The 20,456-nt window shown below is 38.6% G+C and overlaps 1 protein-coding gene and 1 pseudogene across 1 annotated transcript; both read right to left on the bottom strand.

Annotated features, from left to right (window-relative positions):
* Positions 1-6,554: 6,554 nt before the first annotated feature.
* LOC127077507 (uncharacterized) lies at positions 6,555-6,654 on the bottom strand (annotated as a pseudogene).
* Positions 6,655-16,421: 9,767 nt separating this feature from the next.
* Positions 16,422-18,549, bottom strand: LOC127136049 (uncharacterized). The gene is made up of 3 exons (XM_051062654.1): positions 18,231-18,549; positions 17,933-18,173; positions 16,422-16,590 (listed from the first exon to the last, which is right to left on the bottom strand). Exons 1-3 carry the CDS (start codon positions 18,547-18,549, stop codon positions 16,422-16,424), a joined length of 729 nt encoding a protein of 242 aa, XP_050918611.1.
* Positions 18,550-20,456: the final 1,907 nt, after the last annotated feature.

Raw genomic sequence — 20,456 nt, 5'->3', positions numbered from 1 at the left:
TTATGTTGGTTCATGAATTGCTACATTGCCTTGCTTATTTCAAACCATTTTGCCATATTTGCACTTTTGCACCTTGGTCCAAAATGGTGGCGTGATGATGGCATGAACATGAAATTAAGCTCTAGACCAGTTGCAAATGACATATTGAACATTTCCCAATTGGCAAAATGGTGAAAAAAACAATGAATCAAAAAGTCAAAGGTTGGTCAAACTTGATTTTTAAATGCAAAAGGTCAAAAAATGCCATTTTGATTGGTAAGGTTTTGGTTCATGATGTTTATATTTTTGGAAAGAGGATGAAAAATGTGGTTTGTAGGAAAAACCCCCACCAAATTTGGCCTTATGGTTAGAGAGATATGGCCTTTTGAAGTTCACAAATTTTTGAAATTGAATTGATCATATCTTGACAACCACACATGGGATTTGAGAGTTCTTGGACTTTTTGAAAATGGGAGAACAAGACCTTCAACTTTCATGTTGGGCAAAAATTCATTTGAAGCATGTATCATGATGCAAGTTGAGGATCAAGAAGTTTCCATTTTTGGCTGTTGAAATTACAGGTCCACTTTCTATTTTGGGAAATTTTCTGATTGACCTCAAATTCTTCCATGATGAGGTTTGGCATGATACATGAGGCCTATTAGGACATGAATAAGCTCTCTCAAACCATTTCCATCCATCAAATCCACAAAATCAACCACAGTTGACCAACTTTGACTTTTCTAGGGTTTTGGACTGACTGTGCATTTCTGATGAATTCCAAACCCTAATTCATTGAGACCTTGACTTCAAATGATGTCCCAAGTTGTGTGGACTCTTGATTAATGATCATGGTGCCCAAATTCCACAGGAATGGCCACCATCCACTGCTTTGACTGATTGTTGACTGTCTAGGGTTTTTTGCCTGACTGTGCATGCACTGATGGCTTCTGAGCCTTCAACCCTTGACTTGAGCACTTCAAAAGACCTCCAAGTCATGTGAACTTGTTGGACAAACCCTAGGGCCTTTGCTCCTTGAGAAACACCCTTGCTTGCTTGGTTGGCTGATCTCCTGATCAGTTTGACCTAATTTCTTGCTTGCTTGCTCTTGAAGCAACTAGGGACAATGCAAATGCTATGCAATGGATTATGATATGCTATGACCTAATATGAAATGGTATGTACAATGATAGGTGCAAATTTGAGGTGCTACATATATATAAATTGATTGATCTCATTTGTGTAACCTATGATGATCGATGTATCATTGCTTCACCATACTAACGTCGGATTCCGAAGCATAGTCAACATCAATCATCCAAATCATAAAAACATGATGCCAAATTTAATTACACGTTTATAATTTAATTCATTCTGTCTTTTAATCGTATTAATATAGAAAATATAGAAAATAAACAGCTATCAGATGCATGGTTTCGTAAGTGGCTCTGATACCACTGAAGGAAAATTGCGATCCAAAATGTAACAGAAATTAAAAAATTTCCTTTAGTGATACTTATGAATGGGCATGATTAGTGATAGAAACTGTTACCTCTTGTGGCGATTGAAACCTTTGATGCAAATCTAAGGAGTGATCACGAGCGTTGAATGGTGACAACGCCTCTACTCAGTCCACACAAACAGATTCCTTTAGTCTCAGTGCTAGCTGCTACAAATGAATTCTTTAAGTGAGAGAGAGAGAGAGAGAGAGAGAGAGAGAAACGAAATTTCATCAAGTAAAATGCTTCTGCATAAGGGTATGTGGCCCATATCTTATGGTATACCGAAAATCATTTAAGCGCGTGGTACCTTACCATATTTCATATTCTACTTAAGTGCATCATACCTTACGATGTTCTACAACTCACTTAAGTGCACCGTACCTTATGGTGTTCCTTATTTACTCTATCTCTCATAAATCCTTCCTTTTGTGTATGACCCTGTAGGTTTTCGCGACATTGGCAATTATGTTAAATCACGTATTTAACATGATAAACAGTGAGCGGTATCTAGCAACACATCACTGCTACCTAAGACACGAAAATGTCATGTGATCTGACAAATCCCTTTTTGTGATAATACTTGTGTGTATAATTACCCTTTTTTCCCTTATGTCTATATTGAACACAAGGCATAGACCGTGTCATCCTTGTCCAGTTCAATATTGGGTCCTTAGACATTTATCCTGTTATGCAGGATGGGAAAATTCCATCTAGGTCACTCATGTCCCTCAGTAGGCTTCGTGGAGTACCCATCAACTATCTTTATGCTCATCTAGCTACGGACAATGTTTGATCAGCAATAAAGCACTTGACTCTACATCTAGGGTCCATAGTGGTTTCAGGTCGAAGGGTGGTATACACCATTATCACCATGAGAATAACTTACGACACTTTGCATAATATTCTATGTAGTATTCTCATAGCGGGTCAATCCAGTATAAATAGTACTCCTAATATTCATACATATGCTTAAGACTTGATAACTCCTTATCCACGATCCATGAGATGTGATCATTAGTCTATATACATAATAGTCTCAATGCTTTAATCTTATCCCACTTTTCAATAAAGCTCGACTACTGATACTTTAAGAATAGTGTCCTTATGTTTAATTGGATCTCATGATTAAGTCACACTTGATACATTAAGCGGACTAGTTATTCTAGGGACTTTATTAAACAAACATAATAAAGAAAAAGCCTTTTATTATTAATAAATAATTCGATACAAGTACCAAAAGTATTGGCCTCCAGGGCTTACACCAACATTGAGATGAAAGGGTCATATTGAGATGTTTCAAAGGTGTGGGGCATGAACAAACTTTGGATTTTAGGGGTCCTCGATGACATGGTCAAGATCTACGGGGAATCAAGACTTGTACAAGCCAAATGAGGGTTAAGAGCTAGGGTTAGGGTCCTTGGGTGACCAGATGAATCTTCATGCTTCTTTAAAGAGGACTCACCATCCAAATTGGGTTTGGAGGATGAGTGAGATTACTTGAGTGATCCTCCAAGCTTTGTTGGATGCTTGAGGATGAGATTGCGATTAAGGTGGCTTGGGCACACCTTAACATGACCAGAGGATCTTGAAGCTTCATAGATGAATCCCATGCCTTGAGTTTGTGGATTCTTGTGGATCATTAAGTACAAATCCATATGAGATGACATGTATGGGATGTATGTTCATGGATTAGGTTTAAAGAAGGTGATTTGGGGTAGGGTAAACTTGAGGGTATGACAAACATTCCTGACCAATTCCTGCTTGTCATCTCCTTCTATGGAATTGATAGAGGCTAATTAATGTGTTGGCATGGAATTAGTTTTAACATTCGACCTTGTTGGTGTGAAGGTAACAACCTTAGGTTCGACAAAATCCTGCACACGATTCTTGAAAGCATAACAGTCTTCTATAGTATGCCCTAGTGCACCCATATGAAATTCACAATGAATTGGCATCATAACCCGGTGGATACGAGGTAGTAACCAATGCTAATTCTCTCAAGGTCAGAAGTCCTCCTTTGAACAAGTACGGAAGTCTTTGACTGTAGGGTACATGAATAGGGTCATAATGTATTTGTGGTCCTCTTGGCTTTTATTGCCACTGTGGAGGGGCATTTTGTTGATACTGTTATGCAGTCCAAATGAAAGCTTGACCTTTCCTAGGCAAAGATAACTTAGAAACACCTTCAATAAAATCTCGATAATGACTTGCCAAACCAAGAAAACTACGAATCTCAGACACAGATTTCAGCGTTTCCCATTGAGATATAGCCTCAATCTTAGAAGGATCAATCGAAATACCACCACTAGAGATCACATGGCCAAGGAAACTCATTTCCTATAACCAAAACTTGCACTTCGAAAGTTTAGCAAACAATTGCTTCTCTTTCAATACAAATAAAACAATCCTTAAATGCTCAGCATGATCCTCTTCACTCTTCGAATAGATCAAAATATCATAGATAAACACAACAACAAAATTATCGAGATATTAATGAAAAATATGATTCATGTACTCCATAAATACACCAGGTGCATTCGTCACACCGAAAGGCATCACCAAATACTCATAGTGTCCATGCCTTGTTCTAAAAGCAGTATTCTGAGTATCTTCAGCTTTCACATGGATCTGATGATACCCAGACCTCAAATCAATCTTGTTAAACACACGAGCACCAACCAATTGATCCATGATAACATGAAATTATATCACATTTTAGGACTTAATTCAATTAGATTATATTATCATTTACTTTAATTTATCTCATTTTATCAGATATTATGCGGTATTTCCTTTCTATTTATGTCAGGTATCCATTTTGAAGCAAAAGTGAAAAAGGGAAGAAAAGGAGGTGTGAGAAGGAATAAAAAGGAAACAAATAACAAAGACCAAGCCCAGCCCAAAGAAAGCGCACGTTGTGCCTGTGACGGGCGTCACAAAGGTTGTGACGAGCGTCACACTAAGCACACTCCTGTGACGAGCGTCACACATGGTGTGACGGACGTCACACCTTTCCCCTATATTTTTGGCACTAGGAACGCAACTGACCACGTTGAAAGCTATTTCCACGCTTGACCCTCGGAACGAAAAGACCGCGTATACGGAAACCCTTGGAAAGCAGTTACACAAGTAGCAGTATAAATAGCAGCTAATTGGAAAAGCTCTCGGGTCGGAGATTTTCCACGCCTTTTGCCGTTTTCGCATTTTTTCTTCTTCCAGCAGTTTAGGCTTATATTTTTATAGTATTACTTTGCAGAATTTTTATTGTTTTACCTTTTTGCAATTCTATTTTCTTTCTAGCATTTAATTAATTCTTTTCGCACAATAGTTTCTACACCGGAAACTATTGTGCAACTTTTACCGGATCTAACCTTACGTTAGAATCTAGTTTTTATTTCCTTCGTTTTAATTTGTTGTTTAATTGAAGAATCCAAGAACAAATCCTACTGGCTTGTGGTAGAGTGTTCAAGACTATTGTTTAACGCATTCAGGTTCTTTAATTATTATTTAATGCTTTGTTTTATTACTTATTTATATTATCTGCCTGGGATGAGTCTGTTTATGCATGATATGTATTTTTGTTTGTTTAGCATGTCTGGCTAATTCGCCTAGATATCGGTATGTAAAGTAAGCGAAATAAGGGATCAAGACTAAGTCGGTCTAATCAAACTTAAAATTAAAATCAATCTTTTTACGGTCTCAATTTACAGGTTTAATAACAAGAATTTTTTACAAAAGTAAAAGACATAAAGAAGTTAAAATCAATAGAGCGAGAGTTTGAGGTTTTAACTGGACAGTGTAAATTAGGCATTAATTCTAGATCAGGGCGAGAGCAAGTTTTAGAGTTAATTAAATTCTGACCTTTTCCAAAAAGTATTCTTAAAGATTGAATGTGAGGACGAGAGTTAAGCATTCGGGTTTAATTGTATAACCTAAGTCAACAGAGCGAGAGTTTGAGATAAGGGTGTTTAAAACGGTCAGTGTTTTCTTAAAAAGAGTTTCTGCAACTTTATTGCTTTCAAAAAGTGGTTTTTGACTTAATTATAAGTGACAGCTACATTAACATAAAGTCATGGTTTATTCAACAGAGCGAGAGTTTGAGATAAAACCTTTAATCAATAAAGTTAACTGAAACGATTTATTTTAAAACCAAGAAACCGACAAAGAATTGATTCCCTAATTACGACGAACTACATACCGATATCCGATTTATTAATATTTAATCTAGATCTTAGTTTAGTTTTTAGCTTCGCCCCCAAACAATCAACCATTATTCACCTTAGCTTTACGTAGTAACCTTAGATAACGGTATATCGATTCATAAGTCCCTGTGGGATCGATATCTTTTAAAACTACGCGATAGAACTGTGCACTTGCAGTTTGTACCCCAAATTCGACTCATAAAGTCGCGATCAAGTTTTTGGCGCCGTTGCCGGGGACTTTTATTTAATCGATATCGTAACTCTTCCGTTACGCTGTAGAGACTAAGGTTTCTTTTTCTTCTATTCTTTCTTTCGTTGATTTGTATGCCACGCACTCGCTCACAAGGCGAACCGCTCTATTTACGAATCAACGATATCGAACTATATCTCCGAGTCTTACGACGAATTCGGGAATATCGTGCTGCAAACAATCTCCCTCCTATAGAACTTCCTGATTTCAAAAACCTTTTTCCTTCGATAATCGAGATGGCAGAACCAGCTCGTGCTCTTAGAGATTACGCCGCTCCATCGCAAGATGAGCCGCATTCAAGTATTGCTCCGCCCGCAATCGAAGCAAACAACTTCGAACTTAAACCTTCGCTGTTGCAGGCGGTGCAACAGAACCAATTCTCTGGAAATCCTACCGAGGATCCAAACCTTCATTTATCCGTATTTGTCCAATACGCTGATACTGTTAAAGCTAATGGTGTCACTTCAGAGGCAATTCGACTTCGTCTTTTTCCTTTCTCATTAAGAGATAGCGCTAGAAGATGGCTTCAATCTCTCCCTTCCAACTCAGTCACCACATGGAACGAGTTGAAGAAAGTTTTTCTTGCCCGATACTTTCCGCCAAGCAAAACAGCTATGTTAAGAGCCCAGATAAACGGATTTAAACAGAAAGACAACGAGTCTCTTTTCGAAGCATGGGAAAGATATAAAGACATGATGAGACTTTGCCCACACCACGGTTTGGAAGACTGGTTAGTAATTCACACATTTTATAATGGTCTCTTATACAACACAAGGTTAACAATAGACGCCGCTGCAGGTGGTGCATTAATGAACAAACCTTATGCTGATGCTTACCAGCTTATCGAGAGCATGGCCCAAAACCACTATCAGTGGGGAACCGAACGAACAACGGTGGAAAAACCTCAAACGAAAACTGGCATGTACGAGATAAGTAACCTTGATCACGTTAACGCAAAAGTGGATGCTTTGGTCCAGAAAATTGAAAGTTTAAACGTATCACCTCCAGCCGCCGTGGTTGCTATAACTCAGAATTGCGAGGTCTGTGGAATCCAAGGCCACACTCCTACGGACTGTCAACTCTTGACAGGAATCCAAGCAGAGCAAGTAAACTATGCTCAAGGAAGCCCCTATTCGAACACCTATAACTCAAATTGGAAGAACCATCCAAACTTTTCATATAAGAGCAATAACGCTTTGTACGCACCTGGACAGTCTCCAAATCAAGCCCCAGCTATACCTCCGGGATATCAGAAACCGAACCCATCCATGCCTAACAATAACGCCCCTAGGAAATCCAACTTGGAAATCATGATGGAAAACTTTATAGCTTCCCAACAACAAACCAATAAAGATTTCCTAAACCAGAATGTACACACTGGCGAACAACTTAAACAACTAGCAAGCAAAGTAGATGCCTTGGCTACCCATAACAAAATGCTGGAAACACAAATATCACAAGTAGCCCAACAACAAGCACCTACTGCTGCCCCAACTGGTACATTCCCTGGACAGCCCCAACCTAACCCGAGAAGCCACGCTCATGCAATTATATTAAGAAGTGGAACGGAAGTGGAAGGACCGTCTGATCCAAGGATAGAAAACCAAAACCCTAAGAAATCAACTGAGGAAAGTGAACCTAAGGAAAAGGAAGAGAGTAATAAGGAAACCCTAGAAAAGAAGGAACCTTATGTACCTCCACCACCTTACAAACCACCTATACCTTACCCTCAAAGGCTTGTTAAAACCAAAGATGCGGGCCAATTTAGAAAATTTGTTGATCTCCTTAAACAATTAAACGTTACAATTCCGTTCACCGAAGCTATTACGCAGATGCCCTCATATGCTAAATTCTTAAAAGAAATCCTTTCTAATAAGAGGAAACTTGAGGATAGCGAAACCGTTACACTCCCTGCCGAATGTAGCGCTATAATCCAAAACATGCCCCCTAAACTCAAGGATCCAGGTAGTTTCTCTATACCCTGTCACATAGGAAAATTTGTCATCGACAAAGCCTTATGCGATTTAGGAGCCGGAATTAGCGTTATGCCTCTATCCATATGTAAGAAACTGGAAATGGGAGAATTAAGACCAACCAAAATGTCTGTGCAACTAGCAGATCGTTCCATCAAATATCCTGTAGGAATCCTTGAAAACGTTCCCGTACGCATAGGTCAATTCTACATTCCCACTGATTTTACAATTATGGACATTAGAGAAGATGATATTACACCCATTATACTGGGAAGACCATTCTTAGCAACTGCCGGTGCAATCATAGACGTAAAACGAGGACGACTCACCTTCGAAGTAGGTGAAGAGAAAATTGAATTCATTCTTTCCCAATTCTTGAAAGCACCTGCAATAGAAGATACATGTTACTTCATGGATATCATCGATGAATGCATAAAAGAAGCAGAGTTAGAAGAAGACAAATCATCTGATTGCCTTGTAGAAGACAGATCTAACCAATGTTTGGCAATAACACCGGATCCTACGCAATGTCTTAACAAACCAACCCCTGACCTGAAAACACTTCCCAAAAATCTGAGATATGAATTCCTAGACTTAGAACTTGAACGACCTGTGATAGTTAATGCAGACCTAGGAAGACTCGAAACAGAAAAACTCCTACATATCTTAAGGAAGTATCCAACCGCACTAGGGTACCACATCACCGATCTTAAAGGAATAAGTCATTCTATTTGTATGCACCGCATCATGTTAGAAGAAGACTGTAAAACCTCTAGGGAACACCAGAGAAGACTAAATCCGATCCTGAGTGAGGTAGTAAAGAAGGAAATAACCAAGTTATTGGAAGCAGGTATTATATATCCTATATCTGATAGCAAATGGGTTAGTCTTGTGCACGTTGTACCAAAGAAAGGAGGCATAACCGTTATTGAAAACGAAAAAGGGGAAACTATAACTAAACAAATCGAATCAGGATGGAGAATGTGCATTGATTATAGGAAACTAAACAAAGCAACCCGAAAAGATCATTTCCCTTTACCATTCATTGACCAAATGTTAGAACGATTAGCAAAACATTCACATTTCTGTTATCTAGACGGTTATTCAGGCTTCTTTCAAATACCAATTCACCCTGATGACCAAGAAAAGACAACGTTCACGTGCCCTTTTGGTACCTTCGCTTATAGACGAATGCCGTTTGGTCTGTGTAATGCCCCTGCAACCTTTCAAAGATGCATGATGGCAATTTTCGCCGACTTTCTCGAAAACATCATGGAAGTATTTATGGATGACTTTTCTGTATACGGACAAAGTTTCGAAGAATGCCTTGAAAACCTGGAAAGAGTTCTTGAGCGATGTGTAAAAGTAAACTTAGTACTTAATTGGGAAAAGTGCCACTTTATGGTACAAGAAGGAATTGTTTTAGGACACGCCGGTTTTTACCGACGATTCATCAAAGACTTCTCTAAGATAACTAAACCTTTAACCGGACTGTTGATGAAAGATGCCGAATTCATATTCGATGATAATTGTTTAAAAGCATTTCAAACGCTTAAGCAAGCATTGATCTCCGCACCCATAATGCAGACACCAGACTGGAATGAACCATTCGAAATAATGTGCGATGCCAGCGATTATGCTGTAGGTGCTGTTTTAGGACAACGAAAGGATAAAAAGCTTCACGTTATATATTACGCAAGCAGAACCCTGGATGAAGCGCAAATGAATTACGCCACTACCGAGAAAGAACTCCTAGCAGTGGTATTTGCGCTAGATAAATTTCGTTCTTACTTGGTTGGAGCTAAAATAATAGTTTACGCTGATCACGCTGCTATCAAGTACCTTTTAACAAAAAAGGATGCTAAACCTAGACTCCTAAGATGGATCTTGTTGCTACAAGAATTCGACTTAGAAATCAAGGACAAGAAAGGAACTGAAAACGTAGTAGCAGACCACCTCTCTAGACTTGAGAACCTTGAACCGGAAAGAACATCAATTAATGATGATTTCTCGTATGACAAACTTATAGCTACTTTGGAAGAGAACAACTCCGACCTGCAAGTAGAAACCACCTTAGCTATATCTGCCACACCATGGTACGCTGATCTAGTCAATTATTTAGCTGCCGGAATAGTTCCACCTACTTTATCTTACCAGCAGAAGAAACGATTCTTCTACGACATAAAACACTATTACTGGGATGATCCCTTACTTTTCAAAAGAGGCCCCGATGGTATTTTCCGTCGATGTATACCCGAAGAAGAGGTAGAAAATATAATCCAACACTGCCACTCCGCTCCTTATGGTGGACACACAAGTACATCCAAGACCTGCTCTAAAATCCTACAAGCCGGCTTTTATTGGCCAACTATATGGAAGGACGTACATGCGGCTATTAAGGAATGTGACAGATGTCAACGCACGGGAAACATATCTAGACGTGACGAGATGCCACAAAAAGGTATTTTGGAAGTAGAGATCTTCGACGTGTGGGGAATAGACTTCATGGGACCTTTTCCATCCTCTTTCGGTAACAAATACATACTCGTGGCAGTTGACTACGTATCAAAATGGATCGAAGCTGTAGCCTCCCCAACAAACGACACCCGAGTAGTAACTAGACTCTTTAAGAATATAATATTTCCGAGATTTGGCATCCCAAGAATAGTAGTCAGTGATGGTGGATCGCACTTTATATCCAAGGTACTCGAAAAATTATTATTTAAATATGGAGTGAGACATAGGATAGCGACACCTTACCACCCTCAGACCAGTGGACAAGTGGAAGTATCTAACAGAGAAATCAAGCAAATACTAGAAAAAACGGTCGCCACTTCAAGGAAAGATTGGTCATTGAAATTACCAGAAGCTTTGTGGGCATACCGAACTGCTTATAAAACCCCCATAGGGACGACCCCATTTAAGCTCATTTATGGAAAATCCTGTCACCTCCCGGTAGAATTAGAACATAAAGCCTATTGGGCTATTAGAAATCTGAATCTAAACTATAAAGCCGCCGGTGAAAAGAGAATCCTTGACATAAACGAATTAGAAGAACTCAGAAGAGACGCCTATGAAAATGCCAGAATCTATAAAGAAAGAACAAAACAATGGCATGACAAGCGTATATCAAGGAAAATCTTCAAGCAAGGCGACGCAGTCCTTTTATTTAACTCTAGACTAAAGTTATTCCCGGGAAAACTACGATCCAGATGGTCAGGACCTTTTCATATCACTAACATCTTCCCCAGTGGAGCAATAGAAATTAAAGGCAAATCCACAGAACCGTTTACCGTAAACAGGCAACGTCTAAAACACTATCATTATGCGGAAACCAATGGAGATTCGCAAATCCTACACTTAGACGAAATGCCCCCAGGACCTATAGATTATACTTAACAGTTTCTTTGTCGAGCTTGCGACATTTAAACAAAGCGCTTAGTGGGAGACAACCCACAATTATTTTCTTATTCTATTATTATCATTTTCCTATTTTTCTTTCCTCAATTATTCTTTTAATTTCTGTTTAGTATTAATTCCTGATTTATTTTAATTCAAAAGAAAAAAAATATAATAATAATAATTTTTTCTCCTTTCGGCATTTGGCCAAATCCTGACTAAAACTCATGTTTTCTTTTCTCTAGCTGACACTAACCAGATGGGACATTTTGATCGTATGAGTATCAAATTCAGAGGAATGGCTCAGAAACAAAAGTTTGAAGAACTAGCCACTAGAGAGATGCTACCTAGTTTATATGCTGATGATTGGGCTATGACTGCCCTTGGACTTAGACAAAGTGTCCTGTATTTGCTGAACCAGATAGGATGGGAGACATCCCCTATCCTGAGACATTTCACCACCTACCGGAGACTCACACTAGAATTCCTTAGCTCATTAATCTATCTACCCAGCCATGGAAAAGGAATTAGCAGAGGCTTTATCCAGTTCAGAATGTTCAATATGGAGTACCAATTTAATATTAGAGACTTTACCAATCTTTTGGGTTTTCCTACCTCCTTTGACACATTCACAGTAATCCAGGAAGAACTTTTTGAACATAGAGAACTTGAACACTTTTGGGGTAAGCTGACTGAAAATGATGAGCCCGAAGAACATGAGTTTCTCTCTGGAAACATACATAACCCGGCCTTTCGCTATTTCCATAAGATCCTTACCCACACTTTATTTGGGAAGAAGCCAAATAGTACTTCAGTTTCACGTGATGAACTCTTCATCATATTTTGTGCTTCCCAGAACCGTCCAGTAAACGGTGCCACTTTTATGTTAGCTAATTTGGACCACCTTATCCAAGATGAGCGAGCACCCATTAGAATAGGCGGTTTGATAACTATGATAGGTAATGCTATTGGATTACGTCAGCCTATGCTTGACCTAAGCCCTTTTTGTGGCATTACTACTATGAGTATACCCTTCCTCTTCAACACTATGTTTATAGCAAACCTAGGGTCTGACGAGTTTGAGCTTATTATTGATAACCAGGTTCTTTGCCTATTCACCATGCCCGATCCTAGGACTAGCATTCATAACCGCAGTAACTGGCTCTATAACCTGAACGAAACTCCCACTCCTGCTAGATCCACTGAATCCATCCAGGACTATGAGATTTATGATGACTATGAGACTTATGATGACCAGATCCCTCATGCTGAATCCGACCCTCAGACACCATCCGGCTATTATGATATTGACCCTCCTCCTCAGCCTGTTCAGACCGAAGAATCAGCCATATCCGACCTCCGGCATCATATGCCCGGAACTGATTATAACACCGCCATTGAAGCTTTGATGTCAGAACAAGACGCCCTCAGAGGAGAATTTACTAACATGAGACACGAAGTTCTAGGATACATGAGCAGTATGACAGATCAGTTTCACGAGTTGCTACATCGTGTTAACTCTTTTGCTCCTCAGGCCAGAGATCGTACAGAGGGATAGAATTTAGTTATTTTTCTAAGTTATTTAGTTTTAAGTTAGATTATTCATTAATGTTATTTGAATTCATGTTCACATTTATTTCTCTTTCATTTCATTGTTTTCCTTTCCTGTATTACATTATGATCATTTTATTGAAGCTGTTTATTTAATTTTATTATGCAATAGCTATTATGCTCTAATGTTGCTACCTATGACTTATTATTATACAAAGCAGATTAAGCGTGCACGATAAATTAAATTGCAAAATAAACCAATCATAAGCAAAACAAAACAAAATAAATAACAAAAATAAAATCCTTTACCAAATTGATTCTGTGAAACGCTACTGAAGCCTTGCCAAAATGGAATGTGTGACGAGCGTCACACAAATCCATAACGGACGGCACACCAAGTGCCTGTTACGAACGTCACACCCCTGTGACGAGCGTAACACCCTTCAGACTAGTGAACGTTAAGGAGCCGTTGGAGACGAACGTTACACCTTTTTTATTTTTTACCTTCCCCATTAATTTCCATTCAACCACACTTAATTACTTTTCAACCACTTCTTCTTTCCAACTTCCAAATTCTTCTCCTATAAATACCCACCAAACCTTCCTTCATTCACCACAAACCATTCTCTCCTATCAAATACATTTCTTTTCTTTCCAAATCACCCCTTTCAAAATTCATTCATCACAATGGCGGGAAATCAGAATTTTGGAAATATCATCTTCCGATCCGAAGATGAAAATTATCAAAGGGAGCAATTCGAGCGTTTCCAACAGCGAGGCGTCGTTTCCACCAGGTACCCCGATTTAACTTGTTTACAACAATTAGGATTACTCCAAGGTATCGAATGGATGCTCCGTCAAGCCAACTTAACCTTCCTTTGCACTCATAATCAACCCACCTACCCATCCCTAACCTTAGAATTCTTAAGTTCATACGACTACACCACTCCCGCCGGTGAAGACGAATTTTTAACCGGTACCGCAACCTTCCGTATGTTTAACACCGAGTACTCCTTAACCCAAAACCAATTGAGTACCATGCTACAATTCCCCATAGAAGGTCTGCTACACCCCAGAATCCCTCCAAACTCAAACTGGAACACAGTTGGCGTTTTCGGCCTTTTTAAGAAAATTTCCGGTATAGATACCTACAACTGGGAAGAGCTCCTTCTCTCCCATATACATAACCCCACTATCCGGTACTTTATCCGCATCTTGCAAAACACAGTTTTCGGAAGACCAAACAACAGCAAGGTCAACTCAAAGGAGCTATTCTTCCTCCAGTGCGTCTTCGAACCAGATACTCAGGTAAACGCCGCCTCCTTTCTATTTCATCATATCCGCACCTTATGTGCTAGAGGTCGGCAACCTTTTATAATTGGTGGATTAATCACCACCATAGCACTTGGCCTAAACCTAGGGGATAAACTCCAAACTTTAGAATCTCTACCTCCCCTATCTATGGATATCAGCTACTGTCGATCCAGCCGCTTGATTAAGAACAGAGTAGGCGGAGGACATTATCTTATGGTGAACAACCAGGCAGTCCCAAGCGTTGTTCTACCAAATATCGCCCTAACTGATGTCACAAACCCCGACCGCCACCTCTATGATCTAAACGCTCCCGAAGCCACCGAGCCTTCACAAACAAACCCGCACACAGACGAGTTTGAAGCAATGGAGCAAGGTGATCATCCGCCTACACAACAGTCAGTCCCACTCAACCCTTCCGACAATGCAACTGGCCCATCCTCCCAACGTCGTCGACGAAGAAGGCCTGCAACCAACGACGACATCATGGACGCTATTGAGGGTATGCAGGCACAGAATGTCGAGATGATGCAGATAATGCATCAAATGCAACAACAACAGGATGCTAGGAATGCCATAACCGACCAGCGGTTTACTGAGTTGTTCAGCAGGTTCGACAACTTAGACTTACGTCCGAGATCATCAGGTCCAAGAACCAGAGGCGGAAGACAACCTTAGTTGTAGTTTCTCTTTCCTTTCCATATTGTATTTCATTCCCTTAAAACATTGGGGACAATGTTTAGTTTAAGTATGGGGGGGAAACCATGTTCTTTCTATTTCCATTTCTTCAAGTATGTACTTTTCCTTTCATTGCTATTTCAATTATTATTTGTTTTTAATTATAAAAGAAAAAAAAAAAAAAAAAAAATCTATTATCTTAAGTTAAGTCCCGAGTGTGAACAAAAATTTCCATTATCTATTCCCTCAAACTTTCATGAGCCACAACAACAAAAATTCAACACCCAATAAGTATAAAGGTTGCTCATTTTATCGATCTTGAGTCGAATCAAGACAAAGACTACTACCGCCAAACACTCTAAACGAACCTCAACACGTTAGATCAGGATAAGTACCTATTATACCAATTCCTTGAACTTTTAGTTTTATAGTAACCCCAAAGTAGTTTATACGAGAAGTCAGCACCATCTTAATAGCAAACTACGTGGAGAGCCGATGAATATAAGTGAATGATTCCCAAAGTAACAAAAAAAAAATATATATATATATATATATATATATATATATATATATATATATATATATATATATATATATATATATATATATATATATATATATATATATATATATATATATATATATATATATCAGGAAATGCACTAATTAAGTTAGGTGATCCTTACCAGATCATTTAATCTAAAGGTTGTAGATCATACAAAAACACAATATGAAAGATCCATTATGAGTTGGTTCAGTAGGTATCTGGTACTGAACTCGGTAGGGCGGACTACGGTTCGATCCCCCGCAATTTGCATTGGACTGAATAACGAAGTTATCCGACTTATGTACCAGAACTTCTAGCTAAAAGGGGATCATAATCACTAACCGGTTACTCCACTATGTGCGCGAAAAGATAAAGGGCTTAATGTGATTTCGCTAGAATGAAAACGGGTGAAATAAGAATAAGGGAACCAGGATAGCTATCATAGGGTACTTGAACTGATTTGCACAATGCAGGGTTATCAAGGTTGTGACGGTAGTTGTTGATATCAAGATTTAACTCAAGTTGCTTCTAAACAAAATCCACTTGCAACCTATTACGAATTGATGTGTGTTGTGAAATTTCATCTGGCTAAAATTTTCAAAACAAGTTCTATACTGAATTTTGCTTGAGGACAAGCAAAGATCTAAGTATGGGGGAGTTTGATAACATGAAATTATATCACATTTTAGGACTTAATTCAATTAGATTATATTATCATTTACTTTAATTTATCTCATTTTATCAGATATTATGCGGTATTTCCTTTCTATTTATGTCAGGTATCCATTTTGAAGCAAAAGTGAAAAAGGGAAGAAAAGGAGGTGTGAGAAGGAATGAAAAGGAAACAAATAACAAAGACCAAGCCCAGCCCAAAGAAAGCGCACGTTGTGCCTGTGACGGGCGTCACAAAGGTTGTGACGAGAGTCACACTAAGCACACTCCTGTGACGAGCGTCACACATGGTGTGACGGACGTCACACCTTTCCCCTATATTTTTGGCACTAGGAACGCAACTGACCACGTTGAAAGCTATTTCCACGCTTGACCCTCGGAACGAAAAGACCGCGTATACGGAAACCCTTGGAAAGCAGTTACACAAGTAGCAGTATAAATAGCAGCTAATTGGAAAAGCTCTCGGGTCGGAGATTTTCCACGCCTTTTTCCGTTTTCGCATTTTTTCTTCTTCCAGCAGTTTAGGCTTATATTTTTATAGTATTACTTTGCAGAATTTTTATTGTTTTACCTTTTTGCAATTCTATTTTCTTTTCTAGCATTTAATTAATTCTTTTCGCACAATAGTTTCTACACCGGAAACTATTGTGCAACTTTTACCGGATCTAACCTTACGTTAGAATCTAGTTTTTATTTCCTTCGTTTTAATTTGTTGTTTAATTGAAGAATCCAAGAACAAATCCTACTGGCTTGTGGTAGAGTGTTCAAGACTATTGTTTAACGCATTCAGGTTCTTTAATTATTATTTAATGCTTTGTTTTATTACTTATTTATATTATCTGCCTGGGATGAGTCTGTTTATGCATGATATGTATTTTTGTTTGTTTAGCATGTCTGGCTAATTCGCCTAGATATCGGTATGTAAAGTAAGCGAAATAAGGGATCAAGACTAAGTCGGTCTAATCAAACTTAAAATTAAAATCAATCTTTTTACGGTCTCAATTTACAGGTTTAATAACAAGAATTTTTTACAAAAGTAAAAGACATAAAGAAGTTAAAATCAATAGAGCGAGAGTTTGAGGTTTTAACTGGACAGTGTAAATTAGGCATTAATTCTAGATCAGGGCGAGAGCAAGTTTTAGAGTTAATTAAATTCTGACCTTTTCCAAAAAGTATTCTTAAAGATTGAATGTGAGGACGAGAGTTAAGCATTCGGGTTTAATTGTATAACCTAAGTCAACAGAGCGAGAGTTTGAGATAAGGGTGTTTAAAACGGTCAGTGTTTTCTTAAAAAGAGTTTCTGCAACTTTATTGCTTTCAAAAAGTGGTTTTTGACTTAATTATAAGTGACAACTACATTAACATAAAGTCATGGTTTATTCAACAGAGCGAGAGTTTGAGATAAAACCTTTAATCAATAAAGTTAACTGAAACGATTTATTTTAAAACCAAGAAACCGACAAAGAATTGATTCCCTAATTACGACGAACTACATACCGATATCCGATTTATTAATATTTAATCTAGATCTTAGTTTAGTTTTTAGCTTCGCCCCCAAACAATCAACCATTATTCACCTTAGCTTTACGTAGTAACCTTAGATAACGGTATATCGATTCATAAGTCCCTGTGGGATCGATATCTTTTAAAACTACGCGATAGAACTGTGCACTTGCAGTTTGTACCCCAAATTCGACTCATAAAGTCGCGATCAATCCATCAAATCATCAATCCTCGGAAGCTGATACGTATTCTTTATAGTAACCTTATTCAGTTGTCTGTAATCCATACACAACCTCATAGTACCTTCTTTCTTCTTAACTAACAAGACAGGTGCACCCCACGGTGACACACTCGAACGAATAAACCTCTTATCAAGCAAATCCTCTAGTTGGCTCTTCAACTCTTTCAAATCAGATTGTGACATCCGATACAGAGCCATCGATGCCAGACTAGTACTAGGAATCAAATCAATCGTGAACTCAACTTCACGTTCAGACGGAAAATTGCTAACCTCATCAGGAAACACTTCAGGAAAATCACGAACAACTGGAAATTCACCCATTGTTCCATTTTCACTAAGCTTCAAACTTGCCACCAACATAAACACTTCAACACCATCTCACACAAATTCATTCACTTGTTGAGTAGACAAGAATAAATCACCTTCTTTCTTTGGCTCAAGAAAAAGAATAGCTTTCGCAAAACAATTAATATAGACATGGTTGGCCCTCAACCAGTGCATTCCCAAAATAACATCAAGTTGACTCATTGGAAGACACACTAAATCAACTTCAAAATCTTTATCACAAATATTCAATGGACATTTCAAACAAACAGATGAAGTAGTCACTGAACCCATAGCCGGAGTATCAATAACCATGCTTCCACGCATAACAGATAATTCAAGATTCAATCTCTTAGCAAAATCCAAAGAAATAAAAGAATGCGTCGCACCGGTATCAATAATAGCAATCAAAGGCATATTATTAATAAAGCACGTACCTCAAATCAATCTCTCCTCAGTAGAAGTATCAGCACCGGACAATGCAAACACTTTCCCTTTGGCTTGCTCCTTCTTTAGCTTGTTGCACTTGGTACTAATGTGCCCTTGCTCCCCACAGTTGTAGCAAGTCACATTCAAACCAACTCTGTAATCAAAAGATTTGTGACCTTGCTTGCCACACTTGAAACAAGTCACGTCGCCCTTAGGACACTCGGGAGCACGATGTCCCTCAACACCACATCTGAAGCACTTAACAGGAGTGTGAGATCCTCCCCCACTCGGCTTCTTGCCATCACCAACTTTCTTCTTACCATCATACGACTTCCCTCGGAATTGCCCTTTTCCTTTTTTTATCATGCAAGGACTTGTAATGAGCAGCACTCTCACTGCTATCCTCATCATAGATCCTACTCTTATTAACCAACTCAGAAAATCTCATAATCTGTTGGTAACCCATTTCCTTCTTGATATCAGGTCTCAAGCCATTCACAAACTTAAGACACTTGGATCTCTCAGCATTAACATTATTGTAATGGGGAAAAAATTGATTAACTCCTCAAACTTTGCAGCATACTCAGCTACGGTACCATTACCTTGCTTCAACTCAAGGAATTCAATTTCCTTCTTTCCACAAACATCTTCTGGAAAATACTTCTCCATAAAAGCATCACGGAAAAGTGCCCAAGTCACTTCAATTCCGTCCTCATCAAATCTCTGAATAGTGATATGCCACCAATCCTCAACTTCTTTCTCAAGCATATGAGTGCCAAACTGCACCTTCTGCACATCTGAATAGTTCATAACTCGAAAGATTTTCTCAATCGCCTTCAACCACTCTTGAGCTTTGTCAGGTTCATGAGCTCCTTCAAAAGTTGGCAGATTGTTCCTCTGGATCTTCCCCAAAGCACAGAACTCATCAGCATCACGCTCCCGATCACCAACATTCATTTGTGGAATGGCACCAACCAATAGGGTCAATATCGCTGCAAGCGCATCATCCTTCCTTCCACCAACCATCTTCCTGCTACACCAACCAAACAACCACAACAACAAGGATTATTAAATAAACCATATCGATTGTGTCATACACACGAATCAGATACAACAGAATCAAACAAATTCATATCCTGGCTGAATGATCGGCCGTGCTCTGATACCATTAATGTAACACCCCCAGACTACTACGACTCAAATACAGCATGCAATTGCATAATCAGAGTAAATTAAAGCATGCATACACTAGGGCATCACACTTACTTCTTCCATAAATAACACATGCCATGGTCACATACAAGTAATACGGATTATAAATTAAAACCAAATAACCAACATGCAAACTCACACAACGGAATAACATCTTTCTTCATAAATGGTAAATAGTGATGATTCCCATAAATCATCTACCACAAAATATCGTTTTGGGCTCTAAGGCCACTCAACATCAAAACCAACATATCCAAATAACAAGATAAAAGAGAGCACACCAATATCTCTCAACATCAAAACAAATACAAATAATCCCATAAACCCAAGTGTTACATGACCAGAGCACTATAAACTACCTAGTCAAAACACAATAAGAACTAGCCTCCGAATCTAATCCTTGTGCGAAGCACCACCATCTCCGGTACCTGGGCGATGTCGCGATAGAACATCATTCCAACAGAAGGGTGAGAATTCAAATCATTATAGCAAAACATAATAATATAAAATGTATAACAAACATACGTATATTATTAGAATTCGTCACGCTTCATACAAACATGCATCATATCATCTTATTAAAGAATCACATGTTTACCATCATACGACATGGTTCAACAATCCACAAGTATTCATTTATAAATACTAAACGATGTACAAAAGTCATATTTCACAACATATCG

The sequence above is a fragment of the Lathyrus oleraceus genome, chromosome 4, assembly GCF_024323335.1.
Source record: "Lathyrus oleraceus cultivar Zhongwan6 chromosome 4, CAAS_Psat_ZW6_1.0, whole genome shotgun sequence".
Classification (NCBI taxonomy): domain Eukaryota; kingdom Viridiplantae; phylum Streptophyta; class Magnoliopsida; order Fabales; family Fabaceae; genus Lathyrus; species Lathyrus oleraceus.
The sequence above is the reverse complement of the archived record's forward strand: the minus strand, read 5'-3'. Positions and strand labels throughout refer to the sequence as shown.

Coding starts and splice junctions, on each gene's coding strand:
- LOC127136049 (XM_051062654.1), bottom strand. CDS start 18,549: ATGCCTTTGATTGCTATTATTGATACCGGTGCGACGCATTCTTTTATT. Junction 18,174..18,230: donor TCTTGAGCCAAAGAAAGAAG/GTGATTTATTCT, acceptor ATGGTGTTGAAG/TGTTTATGTTGGTGGCAAGT. Junction 16,591..17,932: donor GAGGATTTGCTTGATAAGAG/GTTTATTCGTTC, acceptor TAAAAATATAAG/CCTAAACTGCTGGAAGAAGA.